Source organism: Hippichthys cyanospilos, chromosome 21 (assembly GCF_059441005.1).
Source record: "Hippichthys cyanospilos isolate Australia breed blue-spotted pipefish chromosome 21, RoL_Hcya_1.0, whole genome shotgun sequence".
Classification (NCBI taxonomy): Eukaryota; Metazoa; Chordata; class Actinopteri; order Syngnathiformes; family Syngnathidae; genus Hippichthys; species Hippichthys cyanospilos.
The window spans coordinates 10,592,906-10,615,379 of NC_142389.1; the positions used below are offsets into that span (position 1 = coordinate 10,592,906).

A 22,474-nucleotide genomic window follows, 5' to 3' on the forward strand; every position below is an offset into this window, starting at 1 on the left:
TTTTTTGTCTAGCATGTCTTAAAAAGAAGAAAAATAGCAATATAAACCTGCAATAGAAAGTTATGTACATAAATGAAAATCTGCAATAACGAGGCCAAAATAACTGAACCACGATGTAAGGGAACACTTTACAAGCATTTTTCTTCATCCATTTTTAAATTTTTTTTATTAACCAGTGAAATTATTCATAGCATAATCAATTTTAAACACATTTGATAGCTACATTCCTTGTTATAAACAGTGAAGCAGCTCAAGTAGAGACAAAACGATACTTGCCACAAAAAGCACTTTGTGCACCTGGATTAATGACACTTCTATTAATTGAGAAACATCCTTTTGCGATACCAATGTCCTGACATTAGAATATAGTCATGTAATGAATTTATTCAAGCCACTGTTTATCGATTATCCTGCAAAAAATGTATTTGTTTGTTTGGCAAAATCGTCATCATCCCCATTTTCTTTATTGGGTCCACGTACATAGACAACTTAATGTGTTGTAGATTTTGACTTCCACTTTAACAATTATCATATTGTCATTTTTCTTGCAATGGCTGGCAAGAAACCGTGTGCTAGCTTGGATGGTACCATTACTCATCATAAAAGTGTTTTCTCCATACGTCGCAGTAATGCTGTAACGTGATATTATTGGTATCATTGGAAAAATATTGGGAGTTGTTTGATGTTGTGATGTATCATGATGCGTTATTATAATAAAAGAATAATCCCGCAAGTGCTGTTGTGATGTCAGTATCGTTTTGTGTCATCATATCGTGTGTTACTCCGCAACTCCCTAGCTCATTAAATATATGGTTCTATTTTGTTTTATGATATATGCTTGTGTGCGATCCGTCCCCTCTTAATCTGTTGAAATGCCAACAGTGAAAACTGGCTAATGGAACTTCGGCCTTCAGCGGCACTTTGTCACTAGGTTAAAAAAAGAAAATAATGTAGAAAACTTGGCCAAGCATAAAGGATAATGGCTTTCACGGTGCACAATTGGCGGGATTTCCCCGGTGACACATGCGGTTGAAAGCGCTCAAATATTTGGGGACGTCTCGGTCGTCCTGCGCAGACTTCCACCCGGAGGCTTTTTGTGGTTCTAATTAATTTCCCTGAAGTCACTTTTATGGTTTTTCATCTTCCTTTTTTCCTTTTATTTTCTCTCTTTTAATACAGTCGCTGAAAAGAAAAAACTTGTCATTCGCATTTTTAGCAGTTAACTCGATGTCCTTATTTCAAGGTAGATAAAAATAAATATGTAGTTGTCCTACTTTATTGCGTTTCCTGACACCTGAAATTTGTCACGTGTACAACAATTCAAGGTGAGAGAAATGTGACCAATCAACCCAATGTTACATGAAAAATTTTGAGTTTTATACCTTATTAGCTATGTACATTTTTACATTTTTCTCCTTTAGGCAAAACAGCTGTTAACTACTTTTTTTACAAAGTTTATACAGTTTACAAGGTTAGTCTAAAACTGAAAAAAAATAACCAAGTGCATCAAAATGCCTGAAATTAAAAAATAAAAAAGATGCCAATCCTCATTTTATTACAGTTACACTTTGCATGGCCCCCTGGCATCACCCCATGCCCCGCAAGGGCCACTTTTTGAGAATGACTTCTTTATTATATGAAGCAATTGGATGGAATGAGACTTTGATTAAAGTGACAATATGTAAGATTTAGACAGTTTTTCATTAAAAATCAATACATTAAATTACAATAAATTTCAAAAACTTGCAAATAAATGTGTTGTTAACGGCCAAAAGTATGTTTTAAATATAGTTGTAGGTCTAGTTATTATTAAATTATATTACATGGGGGTGGCACTCCTCTGGAGGTCGCCATGTCTGTTATTGCTACGGACAGCCGGAGGAGGAGTGTGTAATGCTGCATTTACTGCCCCCAAAGCTCCCATGGATGCATTCGAAAAATTACACATACTCCATTTAATTCCAGTTTATTGGTTAGGAGGATTATTTTGTGATTACCATAATTCCCCAAATATAAGACACACTTTTTTTTCCAAAAGCAAAGGCCAAAAGTATGGATGTGTACTATATATAAATGGTACTTTAAAAATTCTTATTTTTTATTTGACAACATTCGAGGACGATTGATCTGTCTGTCACATAAGCCGAGTTCTGACACACCGATTGTGCATTTTTATTTGGGGGCGGATGTCAGTCGGGGGTTAGCACCAAGTGCCTGTTGCAGCTAACAGCAGCTCATGTTAGCTGAGGTTCTTACGGCATTATTTTCAATAAAAGAAGAGAGCAGACTGAACCAACGTCCAAGTCAATCCTTGTTCACACACCGGAATATTATGAAAACAGAGAGAATCATGTAAAAGTTTTGATGTCTCCAGATGATTCATTTAAGGGGGTATGCATGCAAGGTATGCAGCCGAGTACTTCGGTGAGAGAACCTGGAAATGTTTTGCATTTCACGCATTTATTAATTGTGGTCTTTTGACATATACAAACATAAACTTGGTAAAACACGGATTCTGTGTAACTTTGGGTATTTATGGTAAAATGAACTTGAGCTGCGTTGCAAGGAAAAGGAATAACAACTGCTTCGAGCGCATTCAACGTAACACTGGCGAGGCGTTCACTGACCGCTCACAATGTGAGAAATATGAAGTTTAGGAAGAAGAGATGCAGTTTGTTTTGCTAAAGTTTTTACATTGTTGCCTGAGTGTTGGTACACGCTAACGAAAAAAATGTCAGAATTTGACTTCAAAATTTAGGATGTGTCCTATACACAGGTGTGTCTTATATTCAGGAATTACGGTATTAACCCCTCAAGAAAGAAACAGAAAGTCAATTTTTCTGACATTTTGTATATTGTATTGTATTCTGCTACTTTATATTGCTTTAATATTACTTTAATATTGCCCAAAATCTTACACAATAAAGTCTTTAGTTATTGAGCCAGACATTTATGTAGCTATTCTTTTTTTAAAGTACATGTGTGGGTGTGTGTGAGTGTGTGAATGTTTTTTGCCGCTTTGCTCATCAGTGTTGTACAAAGCGAGTGTCCTTGGTGAAAGCTGATTGATGGCTTTTTGTGGCAGCAGACTCGACAAGACCCCACTGGTTAGGTTTTGGCCCGATGCCATCTCATCTAAATTTTCATTGTAGTAGACACTTTCTTCATATACATAAGAATACTCAAACTATAAACAGTTGTATTGTTTATAACTGAGGGTAGTTTTTTGACATTATTTTTAGTCCAATATATTCTTTGTGTGCAATCTTTCATTCTTCCTTCGTCAGACCTTAACTTTGTTTCCCTTCGTCGCCGCTTGAGTCCCTTGAGTAGAAAAGTTCCATTTTAACGCCTCTATTCATAGTTCAGGGACACACTCACGTTTGTTCATGGTTTCTATTGTCTTCCAGAGTCGCAGAGAAGTTTTCCCCACCACGGAGAAAAAGTTAAAAACTCATCTGTCAATGCTTTTCCGCTCTCTATTGTCCACAACGGCGACAGTGATTTATGGTAATTATCCATCTTTTGGGGGTCATCCGTCAAGCATCTTGTTGCTAGGCGATGGGAGCAGATGTTGTTTAGTCAACGGGAAGACGGTCCGGGGCAGCGCAGGTGAACTCAAACTGTGTGTGTGGTGAGGTGGGGGTGAGTAGGCGAATATGAAACGTCAACGTCAAGATGGTGCATTCTTAACCTCCAGCCCTAACGGTCCGTTGTATTACGCACTAGCTGTACTTAGGAACAATTGCTGTCAGATTTAGTTTGCATTATTGTAAAACATTATTAAACAACCTGGTTACTTGGCAAAACATCAAAAAGTGCAGATAACCAGAAGCAAGGAACCATTTTTGGGATACGTTTAAAGAGGATGTCCACTCAATTTTTCATAGTCTAACAAAATAATAAAGTGAAGGAAAAAGGTATTTAAAAATTGCAAATTGACCCTTTTAGATGATGAAGACATCTCCAAGTTATTTTTCAAGATTGAAATTTGGGTGAGGTTGATTTCACATATTTGTGACTGGTGATTAATTCTACAGGCAGAGGGTGGAATTGACTTATCAACATTATTTATTGATATTTAGGGGTGTTTCATTTTGCAAAATACACGTGTATATAGGGTTCAGGTTAAATGTTATGTACACCCCTGTATGTATGTGTTTGTATATGTGTGTATATGAGCGGTGTGTTTGTGTGTGTGTGTATATATATATATATATATATATATATATATATATATATATATATATATATATATATATATATATATATATATATAATTATTATTTTGTGTGTGTGTGTATGTGTGCATAATGAGTATTGTATTTGCTGATTGGCTGGGAGTGCATCATTATCATAATATCATAATTGCCATTGTAGCCCTATACTAAGACATCCATTTTAATGTGTTTCCTTGTCCAGTAAAGTGCTACTTTGTTTAATTTTAACCCAATTAAGTGATTCGTAGGTGGAATACTGAGTTCATATTGAATACACAAGTGTTGTCTGACCTAGATGGAGTCAGCTGAGCAAATCTCAGCTCTCACAGTGGCATCATTTTTAATTAGCATTAGTGACGCTTTATGTGCACTTTGCCTCAAAAAGCGAACCAGATGGTTTGGAATGCCTGTGCAGCACAAGAGCACAGTTGTTGTTCCAACCCTCGAGTGTGTGTGTGTGTGTGTGTGTGTGTGTGTGTACACACACACGGAGGTGGGGGGTTGTGTGTGTGATGAGCTAATGGCTATTGTTTAATCTCATAACAAACGCTCGTTTGACAGTGTGGCGAAGCCAGCTTTTCACCAGTAAAACATGATTGGTCGATGAAAGGTAAACTACAATGGTACTTTTGTGAGTAATTTTCCCTGTGGCCAAGTATCTGAACTTACTTGTAAATATCAAATAAATGGCGAGACCCTGCAAGCGGTTTGTTAAAGGCAAAAAAATTCATTGTTAGTACATATGGCATTGGCAATAGGGTTCACTGCTGTTGTAAAACAATATTTGGTTCATTGTATATCTGTACTTTTTATGGCTTTGGCAACAGCTGGCAGGCAGCTCTGTCTCATTCACATGTAGTAACCAGGAAATGGATGTGTGCAGCGGAGCCCCGTGCTGCGTCAACCAATCGAAGGACAGGGACCAGTTGACCCCAGACGGCTGATGGTTCAGATTCTGACGGTGTGAGATAACCATGAGCAAAAATATCACGGTGTCACGGTACTCGTATCACGGTACTAAAATGACAGGTTTTTCCAAAGACCACCTCCTTATCCTATATGCATGCCAAGGAGGAGTCAACTATATGGAGTCAACTCTGCAAGCAGTAGGGATACCATATCACCAGTCTCAATATTGTTGAACTGCACTGCATTTCAACGAATGTCCATTTTGAGGCACACTAGACTTTGAAAAGAATATCTAAATTAATGATGTGATATGCTCTCTTTTTTAGTTGTGTTTTAAGAGTCATCTTGTAAGATCCAAAAAACACAAATAGGGTATGTAAGTGTCTTGACTTGGTTTCGTTTGGTAACGTTTCAACCAGTCATCTCCCAGAAGTGGCGATATCATCTAAATTGAGCATATTTATTGTTTGAACATGCAAACGTGCCATGTCATCCAGGTGTGATGCTTAGGTCTGAAGATGTTAGGATAAAGACCTCTTCCTTATCCTCCATGCATGCATTTCCACAGGGGCACCTTCGTTTAAATGCCCCTTTTGTTAGATTAAGCAAAAAACAAAGGCACTCATTACTAATGACATACGATATTGGCAATTTTTGAAACTTTGAGTTGTGAACAACCGGATTGAACCGTCAAATCGGTTATCAACCCAAAACTAGTTGCTTCCTTTGTACCTCCCACAGAGATGACCTAAAGGAGGTCAACAACCAACTTAAATAATCACTTGGTAAGGGCCTTCTGATAAAAATCTCATCTCTATAATGACAGAGATAGTAAGCCCATGAAACGAGTAAATATGCTGCATCTATTGATGTCTAATTGATTGTTTTGATACAAATGCTGGAGGGGTTTTCTCCCTTGTATGATGGGATCAAACAAAGAACTATTTCTAATAGCAATCATTTGTTGATGAATCATGTCTTGAAGCAACCGAGGCAAAATAGGTGCGATGCTTTGACAGTGGTGGTGTTCATTCTTTCTCAAGTGTTTTGCTGTTCAACGAACAACAAACTAAAAGTCTGAGCTGCAATACACATTTTGGTTGAAGGTGTACTGTTTGGGCCTCAAAACATGCGCCCTTGTCTTGGGTATCAGGACATTGTGCGGGTATACCTAAAAGAGCATCCCACAGAGAACCCAGACGTGGTGACATGCTCAGTGTCGGCATAATTGCCTATCCTGCGCGTATAGGACGCGGGAAGTAATAATGTCATTTTATTTACAGCCTCTACCTTCCTGCAGGTCAGTGGCACACACTGATCAGGCCTGTCCAAAGCCATCAGAGGTGAGTGGCAGCGAATGGAGGGGCTGGTGACAAAGCGAAACGGGATAGAAGGGAAATAAGGGCTGCCCGCTGCAAAAGGGGCTCGCTAAATGGCGCGAAAGGGTGGGGGCCTCCGGCTGGAACGCGGCGGGTAAATCAGCGGGGGTGAAAGCTGGCGGAATTGAACATTAGCTCTGCAAATGAGAGGCGGGATTGCGCTCTTGCTCGAGACGACATGAATAAATGAAGATGCGTTACGGGCCAAGGTGTGTTTGTATGTGTGGGTGTGTGTGTGTGCGCAGGTTGAAGTTGATTGTTTTCGGCGGCGTGACACGAGATGTCTGACGTGTGACAAGTGCTACTTTATTGGGTAATAAAGCACTTTAGTTGTTGCGGCAAACCCTCAAAAATTAGTCAACTTTGCAAGAAATATGTTTAGCGTACTTGCTACAATTTGGTCCCTGCTGTAATTTGCTCCAAAATGGTAGCTACAATATGAAAATAGAAACTAAATATCGAAATGTCCGCCCTTTTTTTTTTTTTTTTTTTGACAATTAATGAAACTGGTGTTGGAGACCAAGATTAGATGCCATAGACAAAAAAATAAAAAAAGTAAAAATTGCCATTTTAGCATTGCATATCTATCTAGCATACCTAGAACTCCCTTGTGGGAATATGACCAAATAAAAGACCGGGAATTTGCCAGAAATGACAGCTTCAAAGGAAAAATCCATCTCTTTTATGCGTCCTCTTATGATGTCCGCCAATTTTTTTGTGGGTGAAAGTGATTGATGTCCAGTGCCTAATTTTCTTCCAACTTTCCCAAGCATAGCTGATAGTTTTTGAGGATTCCTTTCAAAAACACAAAACAGGAAGTGTAGATTTTCAGTGTTGACGAAAGAGTTTCCACTAAACTACTATTTGGGTACAGACCAATAGGAGGCGATCTCTCGGTGAAAACATTTTCTACCAAGTGCACAAGACAAAATGGAGTACACTATTGAAAGTGACAAACACTATCATGGTCCAAATGCCTCAGGACTTCAACCTGTGTGTGTACCCTTGTTAATCTAGCATGTCACTATATGTGTGTAGGACATAATGTTTTAGAGGACCTTACACATCTCCCTGGCCTGGGGGAGGTATGTTGTTCTTTGTGATGAGGGGGTGTTTTGGTGTCCCACTGTGGTGTCACCTGTCTGCAGCAGGAAATCCTGGACTATACACAGTCATCGTGACAGGCTCTGCGCCACTCACAGATGGCATTGCCTCTTACACACACACAAACACACACTCGTATTTAATACAGAACACTCGCTAAATTGCGGGATTACTCTTTGTTTGTGTATATTTGTTTTATTTATTTCTGACTTATTTGGCTAAGAAATGACACGAGTATCAACAATTGCACCTATTAGAGACAAGAGAAGAAAACAACCCAGGCATTCTATTCTCAATGTTGGATTTGTGGGCAAATTATGTTACGGACAATGCCAGGTTTCAACTGTTGTTGAATACTTTATAGGCGCAATTTAAGGTCTTTATATGAGCTTGCGCTAGCTGATTGCTTCAACTCGCAGAGCCCACGGTGTGGAAAGCAATCTAAGACAACAATGCATTTTTTGTGGCGTATGGATACGTTGCCAAATACAAACACCGCCTCCACACTAGTACCCGCCTACTACTTAACTGAGTAATCAAGTAAATGCTTACAATTCATAAGCTAACGTTATCTAAAATTAAAGGGTCAATGTTCAATAACACGTCTCCTCGAACACCAGACCTGAAAACTCTCTTGTACTTGTATGTTGGATGTTGTTTAACTTCATTCCCTCATCCTTCCCGAATGGGCTTTGTACATTTTTGACTGACAACCACAACAGACACCTCCATTTTAATCCCCCCCCCCTTCATTCCCCCTCCCTCGCCATCTTTTGTTCCGCCCGAAAGCAGCCGCGTCAGCATCTTTCCCCATCTCTGATTGCCTTATTAGCCGGAGGTGGCACTCGCAGTTTCCTTTTTTTTTTTTTTTGCCATACACAGATGGTAGAGGGTTTTTTCTTGTTATTGTTGTTCCGTGCCCCTCCCACCCACTTTTACACACACACACATACTCCTCAAGTGTTTTTTTTTTTTTTTTTCCCTCTCTGTTTGTTGTGCTGTCAGCTCAGCTTTGTCTTTAACTTGAACTCGCCACCTCGGACGTGAACGCTTTCCTCCGCTTTTCTATTCCAATGCGTACATGAAAGCGTTTTCAATGGGCCGAATTTTGTGAATGGCTCAAGTAGAGTGTAATTATAATGGTTTATTTTTAAGACAAAAACGGATGTGTGTTGAGTCTTTCTGCCTCCCAACACACGCAGAAAGAGAAAAAAGAAGAGGTGCTTACAACTGTTGAATCTCCAGCTTTTCCCAGGCAGCTGTGACTGGCACCTCACACACATCAGGTATTATGTCCACTCCTATTATGGGATGGAGTGCAACACGCTGTTTGAAGCTGACAGCACATCTGCCTCCTCGCTGGAGACTCATTCTGGCACCTCAGACAAGCATCTTACCCGAGATGGATTTGGGGGAGGGAAGGCGAAAGGATAAGGGGTTGCTTTTTTTTATACTCTACCCTCTTTTTCTCCCCCTTCCCTTCTGGAAATATTTAGTTTCTTTACAATGTCGCCTCATTTTCAGTCAGGCGTCTTTCAAAGCGCGACCGGGCTGTCATGTCCGCTGGCTCTTTCTCTCGCCTCACGCTGGGAAGACTTCCACCGCCGCTGCCAAGTCCACTCCTCCCTGCCAGCCACAGCTTGGCGAGGCACACGGAACTGGCATGGGCTCTCGTCCTCGCACTATCTCCATTACTTTGGAGGCCAAATTGTGTGCGCACGTCCAGTCAAATCGAGGGATTGTGTCAGTTTTCCCGTGTGAGTTGGTACTTTTGATCTGGTGGTAAAATCCTGAATGTTGCAAATTGTTGTAAATTCATTTTTCAGTCCACCTTTTTTCCCTGCACAGTAGCATAATCAGAAGGTGTCATATCAATTAACCATTCAATGACATTTTTATTATTTTACCTTTTGCCCGCCTCTGATTGATGACGATTTCAAGGTTACAAACATCAAGCAGGGAACTATTTTGTGCATAATATTTGATATTATTATGAATATGATTGTTCTCTGTTGACCAAAAAGTTTTTTGTTTTTTTTTAATAGACGATTTACTGCAATTCTGAGCACAGATTTTTTTTTTTTTTTTTTTTCCGTTTCATTGTTTGGTTGAAATGGCCTGGTGCCAACATACTTTTGTCCATAAGGTCTCTTTCAGGTCTGTCATCAGCAACCTCAAAAAGGGCCCCAAATTTCCTCAGACATATTCCCAAACGTTTTTAAAAAAGTCTCAATGGAGTCAATAGTTTGTTATAAACCCCTTATTTGTTCCCTTTTGGTGTTATGACCCAATACTTTTGTCCATGTCACATGTCAAGTTGATGGCCCGTGGGCCACCCAACCCACTGCGTCAAATAATACAGCCCTTTAAAATGAATAAATATGCCTCCTTTGTCTCTAGCTGAAAGGATTTGTTGTTTTCATTTAGACGGAAAACAAGTCAAGTTTAACACATTTTAACAAAACTATGTTCCAATTGTTCATATTAAAATTAATTGGACAATAGTTGTACAGTAAAATATTTGCATGTCACTAATTTCCTTTACCGCTTTTTCTGATGCATTGTTTTTCAAAAAATTTACATTATTATAGCAATCAAATGAATAGTATATATGTAATATGATGCTTATTATGCATTTACCGTACATAGTTTTCACTTTAATAGCAGCCATTCGTTTGAATTTGTCACCGTTTGCAATGTAAAATTAGTTTGACACTGCCGCTCTGCTCTCATTTCATTCACATTAATAATAGAAATGTGTATTACTTCATAATTAAAGCTGCATGTGCTTGGAATTTACAAAACGTTGTTTACTGTTTTTCAGCTTACAGTCCAGAGGATGAGTTTGGATCGGACAAGGCCGATGAAGAGGAACATCTTCAGGATGACGGCCTCTCTTTGGACGGCCAGGACACTGACTACCTGTTCAACGACGACGAGGATGCTGGCGATCGCTTCAGTTGTCAGAACTCGCCACTCAGCAACGGCACCAACCCGGATGCCGGCTACGCGTCGCCGCTCAGCGCGGCCAGCGACCACGCGGCGGACATCAAGACGCCCCCCTTGGTCAACGACGCTCGGCAAAAGCTGGAGGAGAAGCCGGAGGACGGCGCCGAGCCACTCAATGGGCTCTCTTTGCAGGACAGTTTGGCCAAAATGAAAGCGGTCTATGCAAACTTGATCTCCGACGCCTCGTGGTCTAGCATCGCTTTGGACATGGTGAAAAGTAAACAAGACGACAGCATCGCGTCCGGCAAAAACAACAAAAGTGAACACAGCGAGAGCAATGGGATCCTGAGCAACCACAGTCAAGCAAGCGCCCTGTCGAAGAGCAGATTGAGCAGCAGCTGCACTAGCACTAATACGACTACCAGCAGTACTGCCATATCACGAACCGCATCCAACAATCCCGGTGTCAATTCGGGATTAGCCTACGATTGGCACCAGGCGGCTTTGGCCAAAACCTTTCAGCACACACCTTACCAACTTCTCCCTGAACCGAGCCTCTTCAGCACAGTGCAGCTCTACAGGCAAAACAACAAGCTCTACGGACCCGTGTTCACAGGTGCTAGTAAGTTCAGGTGCAAGGACTGCAGTGCGGCCTACGACACCTTGGTTGGACTGACCATCCACATGAATGAGACGGGCCACTATCGCGACGACAATAAGGACACAGAGGACGATCGGGGCAAGAAGTGGTCCAAGCCACGCAAGCGCTCCCTGTTGGAAATGGAGGGCAAGGAAGACGCCCAGAAGGTTTTGAAATGCATGTACTGTGGCCACTCGTTTGAGTCCTTGCAGGACCTTAGCGTCCACATGATCAAAACTAAACACTATCAGAAAGTGCCTCTGAAAGAACCAATGCCGGCTCTCACCTCCAAGCTCATCCCGCCGACCAAAAAAAGACCCTTTCAAGAATTGATGTCGCCGAGCTCCCCTGACTCTGTGTCCTCCAACGTCCCGTTTGGAGAAACGCCCAAAGATCAGAGGTTGACCAATCCCTACGTCACACCCAACAACCGCTACGGTTACCAAAACGGTGCCAGTTACACGTGGCAATTTGAGGCTCGCAAGGCACAGATCCTCAAGTGCATGGAATGTGGCAGTTCCCACGACACCTTGCAGCAATTGACGGCACACATGATGGTCACCGGGCACTTTCTAAAAGTCACTAACTCGGCCTCTAAAAAGGGGAAGCAGCTCGTTTTCGATCCTGCGAGCGAGGAAAAATTTCAGTCCATTCCCTTGCCTCCGACGACCACCAAGCTCCCAGCTCCCAACGGGAAGTCGCAACCCGACTCCCCTTTGCAGCCAGTAAGCCCCGAGGAAGAGAACAGGGAAGGAGAGGAAGAAGAGGCAGAGGAAGAGCCTGAAATCCCGATGGAACTAGATAAAAAAATTAAAGAAGAGAAGGAAGATCCACCAGAGAAGTCAGATAATCCAGAGAAAGCAAAGTCCTACCAGTACCTCAGAGAGGAAGACTTGGAGGAGGCTCCTAAAGGGGGACTGGACATCTTGAAGTCGTTGGCAAACACCGTCTCCAGTGCGATCAGCAAGGCCCAGACGGGCACGCCGTCATGGGGCGGCTACCCCAGCATCCACGCTGCATACCAGCTTCAGAGCTCCCTCAAGTCCACACTGCCTTCTTGCCCGCAGGTCCAACCTTTATTCAGCAGCAACTCTCTAAAGATAATACCGTCGGACTTGGTCCCCTGTAGTCCATCGACCCCATCGAGCCATAAGAACAACATGCAGGCCATGGAGAAACTGGTGGAGAAGGTAACCGGCAAAAGCTTGGTGAAGACTGAAAAAGAGGAGAAGGTCAGGTCTGCCAAATCGCCATCTCCAAATTGTAAAGACAAACGGGTTTCACCCAAACCGGAAAAGACTGCCGTTGACAAAACTGAGTGGAGAGGAAAAGGTACGCAGATCAAGGAGGAGGCAATGTCGCCAAAAAAGGCTGTCAACGACAGCTGTAACAACCTTAGCATTATCACCGACCACTCCCCGGAGCAGCCCCTCGTCAACCCCCTCAGTGCCCTGCAGTCCATCATGAACACTCATTTGGGCAAAGCCGCCAAGGTGAACACGCCCTTCAGTGACCCCTTCTCCACCCTCTACAAACTCAATGGCAAGTCGCCGCTAGTGAAGCCCGCCGAGCCGACGGTGGAGTACCAAAACAATGACCAGCCCATGGATTTGACCAAATCGAGGAGTGCCAATGGAGCCCCGGCGAACTGTACCACACCAAACCGACAAGCGGGCTCCAAAAGCGTGTCCCAGTCCTCATCCTCACCCCTCCGGGAAAACGCTTTAATGGACATATCTGACATGGTGAAGAATCTGACAGGTCGATTGACGCCAAAGTCTACCACACCGTCCTCCGTCTCGGACAAATCCGACGTTGACGGGGCGACCTTCGAGGACAGTCTGGAGGAGCTGTCCCCCATCCAGAGGAGGAAAGGCCGGCAGTCCAACTGGAATCCGCAGCACCTCCTGATCCTCCAGGCGCAGTTCGCCTCCAGCCTGCGGGAGACCGCCGAGGGAAAGTACGTCATGAGCGACCTGGGTCCCCAGGAGCGGGTGCACATCTGCAAATTCACCGGTCTCTCCATGACCACCATTTCACATTGGCTGGCTAATGTGAAGTACCAGCTAAAGCGGACAGGCAGCACCAAGTTCCTCAAGAACATGGACTCTGGCCAGCCGCTGTTTCTTTGCGGCGACTGCGCCTCTCAGTTCAGAACTCCTTCCTCTTACATTCGGCACTTGGAGTCCCACCTGGGCTTCACCCTCCAGGACCTCTCCAAGCTCTCCATAGACTTCCTCCAGCAACAGGTCGTCGGCAAGACGGACGAAAAGACTCTTGGCCCGTCGGAGTTCACGGAGCACGACGACAACGATGGCGGCTCGCTGAATCAGTGCAAACTGTGCAGTCGGACCTTCGTGACCAAGCACGCCATCAAACTGCACCTCTGCAAGACGCATGGCAAGTCCCCCGAGGACCACCTGATTTTTGTCAAAGAGTTTGACAAGCAGTGACTCGGCCGTGCCGGCGCATCCCGAGCAACGACGACCGTTGCACTAGAACGCCCAGCTTCAATCTGTCCAAGACGAGTGCCACAACTGTACAAAGCGTCGTCACAGCACACATGGTAGCTTTACCCATCTGTGTATCATTTGGTTTTTTTCATTTGCAATTGGCAATCAAAAACGAAGAAAAATACATGAAAAATGAATGCCACCTTTTACTGTATTTGTTTTTGTGTTAAGCCCAAAGTTTTTTGAAATATCAAATTCATGTAATATTCTTGCAGGAATGATCATTGACCGTACAGCAAAAGCAATGTACACAGTCATTGTTCATACAATATTTAACTTTTAACTCTTCGGATCGAATCGAACAAGTACCATCCGCCCCAACCACAGACATATTTTAATCTCACAAAAAAAAATGCTCAAATTTTCTCGTTTTGTTGATAGGTGCAAATAAAACAAAAAATAATAATTTGTGAGGGTAAAAGTGATATCAAGGATCTAATTTTGCTTAAACGTTCTCAAGCATAGCTGAAAGAGTTTTTGAGGATTGCTTTAAAAAACACAAACGTTCACTAAAAAAGGTTTCACTAAAAGGTTTCACTAAGATATACAACTGTATTTGCTATTTGGGTACAATATGAGCGGACCATTTACGACAGTAAAGCGGTGTCGTTTTTTTCCTGATACTTTCTATAAAATTCACTACATGAAATACAGAATAAAACTAAATACTGTATATATTTGACTGTGAAATCTGAGCTATGGAGTTAAAAAAAAAAAAAAAAAAAGATTTCCCTGTCAAATATTTGGCACATTTTTACTCCACGTACAAAAGACAAAAAACAAAAATTTAACTGGTCTCATTCCACTGGCTTTACCCAAATGAAGAAATGGAACACAGGGCTGAGTATGTTACCATTTGTAAATGTGTTGTTTACATCAGGGATTATCAATTTTTTGGGGGTCAGGGACCCCTTTTAGAAAGCAAATTTTCCAAGCACCCCAATTGCAAATATTTGCAGAAACAAAACAAAACAAAACAAAATGGTATATTTGTTAATTTTGTCAATTTTCAGCTACACTAAAGTTTAGAAAAGAAAAATTGCAAATTGCACACCTCCTTAATAACAAACCGGGATAATTTCCAATTATTTAGTCAAAAAAAGCATTATAAAATAAAATGCCTTTGGATGGCAGTGTTCCCACACATACAACACAGCTGTTACCTACATGTGTTACAAGAGTAACTGAAGAATGAAAGTCAATCTTTCAATAGCAGCACTCATATTTACATAGACATAGCACACAATATTCTGTCGGCCTCGAAAGATGAGTGAAACCGCTAAATCTACTTGCCCTCTAGACGTTTCCTTTTCTGATAAGGCTTGGCACTAAAAGAGTTAAGTATCTGGGATTGAATGTGTGGACTGGGTTGAATTGATGGTTTTATTGAAGAGTAATGAATACTTTCACAATTAAATATAAAATACTGTAACATAAAATGAACAAAAATATATGTTTTTATTAATACCCAAATTATTTCACCGACCCCCTGCAGGAAGGCCACGAACCCGCCATGCAGCCCAATTTTTAATGTTGTGGTTTTCCTCTAAAATGATGAAAATATTTTTGTTTTTTGTTACAATCGGGGTTTTTTTGCCCAATGTTTTACATTTTTGATTACCAATTAATGATGAACTTTAAGAATGATACACAGACTTTTGTTGCCACATAGTGTAATTACTCATTCATGCATTATGGCCATACGAGAGAGCGGAGGGTGATCTTGCCTTGTTCCAAAGTTAAAATGTTGCGGGGTGATGTAAAATGTACCGAAACGACGCGGCAACCGACCGCTCGTCTCTCGCATTGGTGCACTGCATCTTTTATGAGCCTTTGGGAATCGTCCATCTGTTGTTTGAAAACTGGACCGACGCTCCCCTATTTCTGTCACGGTCAACTCGCGTATTATTTATGAGATTGTTTGTGCATGTTTTAATGTAAAGCGGCGGGGAAAAAAATAAAATAAAAAAATGACAGCCAAGTAAATGAAGGTGTAGCAGTTGAAGGATGCTCTAAAATTGGTATTATAACTATTTAAACAAGTGGAAAGGAATGAAGAAATAACACACCTGCTTGAAAAACAAAACAAAAAAAAAAATCAACTGAATTGTTTTGACATGTACAGTATTTGCATTAGTTGGGTAATCATTATAAAATGAATGAAGTTACTGTATGAATAATCAGCAAGCAGATGTGTGTCGGCATATCTGGCTTGTTACAATTCCACATTATTTGTACTGTGTGAATTTTTATAATGTTATTTTCTAGGTAAAAGACAACTGAAAGTGTACAAAGTTAGGTTTTGTTTTGCTTATTCTACATTCATTGTGGTTTACACTAAAACACTCGTAACAATAACGCAGATAAAAGAACAAATCCTCAACGTTTTCCTGACGTTTATCTTGTTCATTTGCAATGATGCTATTTTTGTCTTTGGTTGTAAAATAAATGCCATGGTTTAAAATTTAATGCTTTGTCACTGTCTGCTGTACATTTCAGAGGTTTGAAAATGCCAATGGGCACATAGGGAAGAAAGCTGAAATATGATATACCAGAGGTAGAATAATCATGATGTGATTGCAGTGTTTCCCTCACTACAACGTGGGTCGTTTGATCGCGGATTTTTATTTATGACCAGAATTTTTTTTATTGCTGGGTTAGGTTGCTATTTTTCTTGTATTTTTTTTCTTCTTTTTAAAGTGACAATATGTAAGATTTGGACCAATTTTCATTAAAAATTAATACAATAAATTATTATATATGACAAAAACTTGCAATTAATATGTTCTTAATGACCAACAATATGTTTTAGATATAATCGTAGGTCTAGTTATCATTGAATTATGTAGCTACGGACAGTCGGAGGAGGAGTGTGTATTGCTGCATTTTCCGTAATGCCCTTAAAGCTCCCACGGGCGCTTGCGAAAAATTACACATACTTGCTTTAAGTCAATTAGTCAAATATAGCAATTTTATTTATTTAAAAAAATATATATAATTAACCTCTGTGGATTTTCATTTCTAACCATATCTATTGCAGGGTTACCTTGCTATTTTTCTTGTAATCTTTCTTTTAAGTGAGATTAGTAAAAAAGAAAAAAAATAAATAAATAAATAAAAAAGCAATTTAATTTATTTAAAAAAAATAATAATTGATAGAAAAAAATAACTGTCTATTTGCAGATTTAAACGGCTATTTTTATGGATGTTTTCCTCCTGGGCCGGACCAATCCAAAAATATATATTTTATGTTTGTTTTTTTTTTTTTTTTTTTTAGTTTGTTTGTTTTTTTGACAAACTTAAAAAGGGGACCAAAAAAAAAAAGTTAAATCTCTACTTCGTGGATTTAGTTGCTGCGGCTATTGTTTATGGGAACACTGTAAATAATTATAATATTTTTAAAAAATATGTTGTTTATGCATTTTCCTAAATTTTGATTAGTGTAACAAACACAGGAAGACAAATGATGATGGGGAAAAAGGTCCAAAATTTTGATGTTTTTCTTTTCTTGAATTATAGTCTCAAATACCTTAGGGAGAAATTTTGCTGTTGCAATATTACAAGCTTTGTCAAAATAAGTTAGTGACATACTTTATTTATGCCCGCTACTCAATATCAGATGTCTGTTTGCGCTTGTTAATTTTGCGTTTCCACGGAGAGCAGATTGACTTTTGCTTTTTGCATTTCGGTGCTCCGAATCTGCGCATGTGTGTGTTTATACGGCAAAATAATCCCTTTATAGTGGGCTGTTGTAGATAAAACAGAAAAGACAAAATGAGCTTGTGACGCGCATGTTTGCCGTTCAGCAGCAGTCAGGCACCTGATGATAAAAACGAAAAAGCCACGGCACATTTCCACAGAGGGCATTTAAGTCGACACAATCCCGCCCCGCTCTGCTCTTGAACGCTCGCCTCAAGCGTCTTCACTCCCGGGAACAATAAAGCTTGCGGTGTCTCTCCGGAAAATAGACCCCCACTGCTGCCGTCTTTCTCTCTCCCCCGGGGTGTTCAGAAGTACCCCTGGCTTTAGTCTTGGAACATTTGAGGGTCATTCAAGCGCCCGCGGTTCTGAAAACATTGTCAAACTTCAGAGGCTAAATATTAAAAAAGGATTAAGTCGCAATAATAATAAAAAAATCACTGTGATTTTATTATTAAAGGCTTGTGACAAATGGTGTCAGAAGTGGGAAAGAAGTGTAGCGTTTTGTAGTCACGCCTCAGAGCCTAGCTAGTCATTTCTTGTGAGTTTACAGGTTTTCTGATCCACCAGAAAATTTTCAAATACAGTGTTCCTTAAAGTAGATAATGAGCCATCACTATAACCGCAACTGTGTCAGAAGTGGGATTAGAAGCCAAACCATGAGTACGATAGTGTGCAGAAGGCAATTTTGCAATTATAATTCATATCATATTCGCAATTTGGCAAATCAACTTTCAACAACTGCTAACTACAATAGTGTTTCTACAGGTTATAGGTTAGTCTAAAACTGAAAAAAATAACTGAGTGCATCAAACTGCCTGAAATATTCATGAAAAAAAATGTCCATTCCTTATTTTATTGCAATAACACATCACGTGGCAAAGGCAATGCTTTTTCCTTAGAATCAATTCATGCCCCCCAAGTGGGCCCGCCCCATTCTTTGAGAATAACCGGCATAAGTCAACAGTCCATTAGAACCTGGTCTCTCAAATCTAATCCTTTTACAGATACCCCACCCCACAAAATCTTACTTCTGAGATTCTCTGACTGATTAACTTAATAGCAGAATCATCTGCAACATGATATGGCATTTTAAGAAAATCTTTTGTTCTGTGTTTTGCTATGATCACTTATTTTTACCACATACTTTACTCAAGTATTGGAAAGACATGGCAGACTCATTTCTCATTTGACAGCAAATCAATAAAGCACGTTTACACTTTCTGAGTGTGAAGCTAAAGGTTTCCAAATCAGCCAGGAGTGTTCGCCCATCAACAACGTCCGGCATCTAACTCTCAGTGAAACTTGTTGTTTTTGTTAAGATACCACGCGGTGACATTCGTCAGGGCTGAGAGGGAAGATGAGGCACTTTGACAGGTGACAACGTTGATCCTTTTCAGAGTAACGACACCTGCCTAAGCGGCCGATGGATGAAGCTTCTCTTCCAATACGTCACGGACTTGCAGGAAAAAGGTGCAGGAAAAACGCTGACAATTTTCTGTCTTAACACTGTACAGTATATTCTTAGATATGCAGTATAGTGATGATAGATAGGTAGGTAGGTATTTATGCTGTGGATGGATGGATGGATGGATGGATGGATGGATGGATGGATGGATGGATGGATGGATGGATGGATGGATGGATGGATGGATGGATGGATAGATAGATAGATAGATAGATAGATAGATAGATAGATAGATAGATAGATAGATAGATAGATAGATAGATAGATAGATAGATAGATAGATAGATAGATAGATAGATAGATAGATACCACCTATCTACGTAGGTATGTACGGTGAGTAGGTAGGTAGGTAGGTAGGTAGATAGGTACGTACTTGGTGTCTTCTAGATGTTCCAAAAGCATCAATATCATGCATTACATTCTGCCATTTTCAGACATTTGACGAGCCATCTCTCCAGTGAAAACAAGGGGCAACAAAATTTTCTTAAATACAATATTTAAAAATAGCAGTCACGGTGTTCTTTTATTTGCATTTTGAAAAAAATCATCCACGAAGGCCACAGTGGGACCCCCTAATGCAGGGATTCTCAAACCTTTTGGAGTCAGGAACCCCTTTTACAAAGCACATTTTCTATGGACCCCCATTGCAAATGTTTGCGGGAACAAAACAAAGAAAAAGTCATTTAAGCCGAAAATAAGTGCTCTTTTTATTCAGCAACATATTCAATTTGATGACAACTATATTTGTTACTTTTCGGCTATACTGAAATTTAAAAAATAAAAATTGCAAATTGCATGACTCTTTATAAAAAAACAGGTCTATTTCCCCCAAAAAGTGAGCTGCCAATTATTTACTCAAAAACAGCATTAGCTTTGCTGGCTTCATCGCCCCGTTAGCAAACAATTGTAGTTTGTTGTTTTTTTCTTCTTTTTTTTTTTTTTATGAATAATCCAATGTTCTGTCCTTCCGAGATGTTACATTGGCTTTATTTAGGTACCCGAATGCATTATCTACAGCGCCCAGAGGCGGCACCAAAAGCATACTTAGCCAAACAAGGCACAAATCTGTAACAGTTAAAAGATAAAGTAATTCAGTTCTTTTTTTTTGACATGCCTGCTCCAGTATGAGTTTTTTTTTTTCTTCTTCGTAACCAGCAATATATTTGTATTCAGCCTTTTGATTCTATGTTGTTGTTGTTTTAAGAAATTTGTCATTATTTGGCCAAGGAAACAAATTGAAGTGAATTGAGGCGCTTCATTTATACAAAACAATAACTTGCTCCCATCTTGTGGCATCTATAGGGAGTTACAAATCCTTTGGGGCGTGGCATTGATTTCTGACAGATATTTATTTTTTGGGGTAGGCCGCCGACCATGGCTCCAAAGAATAACCTGAGTACACCTTGATATATTTTTTTTTTATGCAACACAGTTCCCCATTTCACCACCTCACTGTTTCACAGATTTTTTTTCCATTGCAGTTTGAAATCTGAGCGTATAGTTAAATGAGAAAAATCCGACAAAATGTTAATGCATGTCTGAAAAATTTATAAAATGTGGTGAGGGGTAAATGCATGCACTGCATTACGGAAAACCCCAAATAAAAATCAACATGACAAATGAAAAAGCTCTTATAATAAACAAAAACATACCGTAAATGAAACGTATAGAATAAACAAAACCATATATATTCAACCTTAAAAATATAAAACCTTCAAATGATCTAAAACAGGGAAAATTAGGATCAATGAGAAAGCATTTAAAGAAAATAAAACACACTGCAAATGAATAAGTAACAAACGCCTATTAATTAGCTAACTAACGAATCCTGTGATTCCTGTGATGCATATTAAAAAACTACGTTCAACATTTACCGTATTTTCCATGCTATAAGGCACCCCTAAAAGCCTTCAACTATCTAAAAAGTTGACAGTGCACAGGTGGACGAGAAAAATATAAAATAACTTAATCGCCATGTAAATTATTTCATTTTTACCTCTGCATTTTTTACAATTAGATTTTTATAACACCCTGTTGTTTTTTATTTTGATATGGTATATATGCTCCAATTAAAGCAATTTATATAGGAACAAGGCACAAAAACCTTGAGTTTTTTCAATTTTTTTTTTTTTTATCCAGTAACAATTTTCATCAAATAAGTCCATCAACAAAACAATACATTTTTTTTAAGATTTTTAGTTGCGATTTGATTACTTGAATTATATTCTTTTAAACTCTTGATTCATATTGGTATTGATCCAAACAATATTTTAATGTAATCAAAAGGTTTTTTTTTCCCATTCTTCGCTTTCCACAAATCATTTTTATTCTTAATTTCTGATTGAAATGTTTGATTGATTTATCTGATAAATTGGTTGACATTCCCTTTAGCGCAGCTCTATCTAGTGGACACATAACGCAACACCAACCACTACTTTGAAAATAGACCATTTACTGAAGGTGCGCCTTATAATGCGGAAAATACGGTAGTATAACTTTCAATGGGTCAGAGGGGCTAAAAATAAATAAATAATAATAATAATAAAGATCAACCTCTACCTCACAAATTTCCCTTCAGGTATTTTTTGGAGCATAACACCCATGTAGGCCTGCACAAATTTTAACCGTAATTAAGCAGATGCACGGCGATATTAACATTTAGAAAGTCAAGCACTTTTTTTTATTACAAGTCAAATTAGGCACTACCACCAGGGGGCAATGTTTCCCACATGACAAAAGTCTCTTATTTTCTCACCCTAATATACAATTTACCAGTGTGAAATGGCGTTGAGTTTCTCACCTGATTCCTAATATATACAGTGCTAGCAGTCAATTGCGACACATTTTGAAAAATCCGAACAAAAATTGGAATAAATTCGGTTTGAAATGACCGAAAATGACATTTTGACTACTAATTGTTTAAAATTTGCCTAAAAGTAAATAATGTGTTTGGTTCTAAGTAGGCTTCATTGTTCTCATTGGTTTTCACTCAGCAAGTCAGTTATTGCCCTGTGTGCCGTTTGTTTTAATTATTTATTTTACTTTATTATTATTTGTAAGTATCAAGGCTTGAAGCCTTGTTTATATACTGCTTGTTTCAAAAAAAGAACAATAAATAGAAATGTTTGACCAAACACGATGAATAATCGTGACAAATAATCGTGACTTCAATATAGATCAAAATAATCGTAATTATCACATGTAGGGCTGCCATACCCCCACGATAATTATTCTGATTCATATCAGGTCATGTTTAGCATTGTCCACTCGCCAGAGGCTTAGCTGTATTGTTGTTGTTTACAAATGAGGCGTAGCTGCAGTAATTTGCCAATGGAAATGTCTTAATGTTCTCTCCTGAAAAAAAATCCAAATACATGTTGCTTCTCAACGCTTGACAGACTTGGTAAACCATAACTAAGGGAGACAGGTTCCAAACAAATCAAAAACAGCGACATCCACCTGGAACGTGTCGACTTGCGAAGGTTTGACTTTTTTGGGGTCGATTGTGTGTGTTATTACTGGCCGTACCGTTGGAAAAAATATGAATTGTCGGATTGTGTCACATGAAAAGTAGGCTGTGGACGTCTCCGCTT

At 39.7% G+C, this 22,474-nt stretch overlaps 1 protein-coding gene across 1 annotated transcript in view; it reads left to right on the forward strand.

Annotated features, from left to right (window-relative positions):
- The window catches only part of LOC148406579 (teashirt homolog 1-like), a 35,865-nt gene extending 19,682 nt beyond the window's left edge, over positions 1-16,183 (forward strand). Inside the window, exon 2 of the mRNA XM_088405548.1 lies at positions 10,437-16,183. Within this exon, the coding sequence (XP_088261674.1) occupies positions 10,437-13,654 (3,218 nt within the window). The 3' untranslated portion in view covers positions 13,655-16,183. The remainder of the gene's footprint in view (positions 1-10,436) is intronic.
- The last annotated feature ends 6,291 nt before the right edge of the window (positions 16,184-22,474 follow it).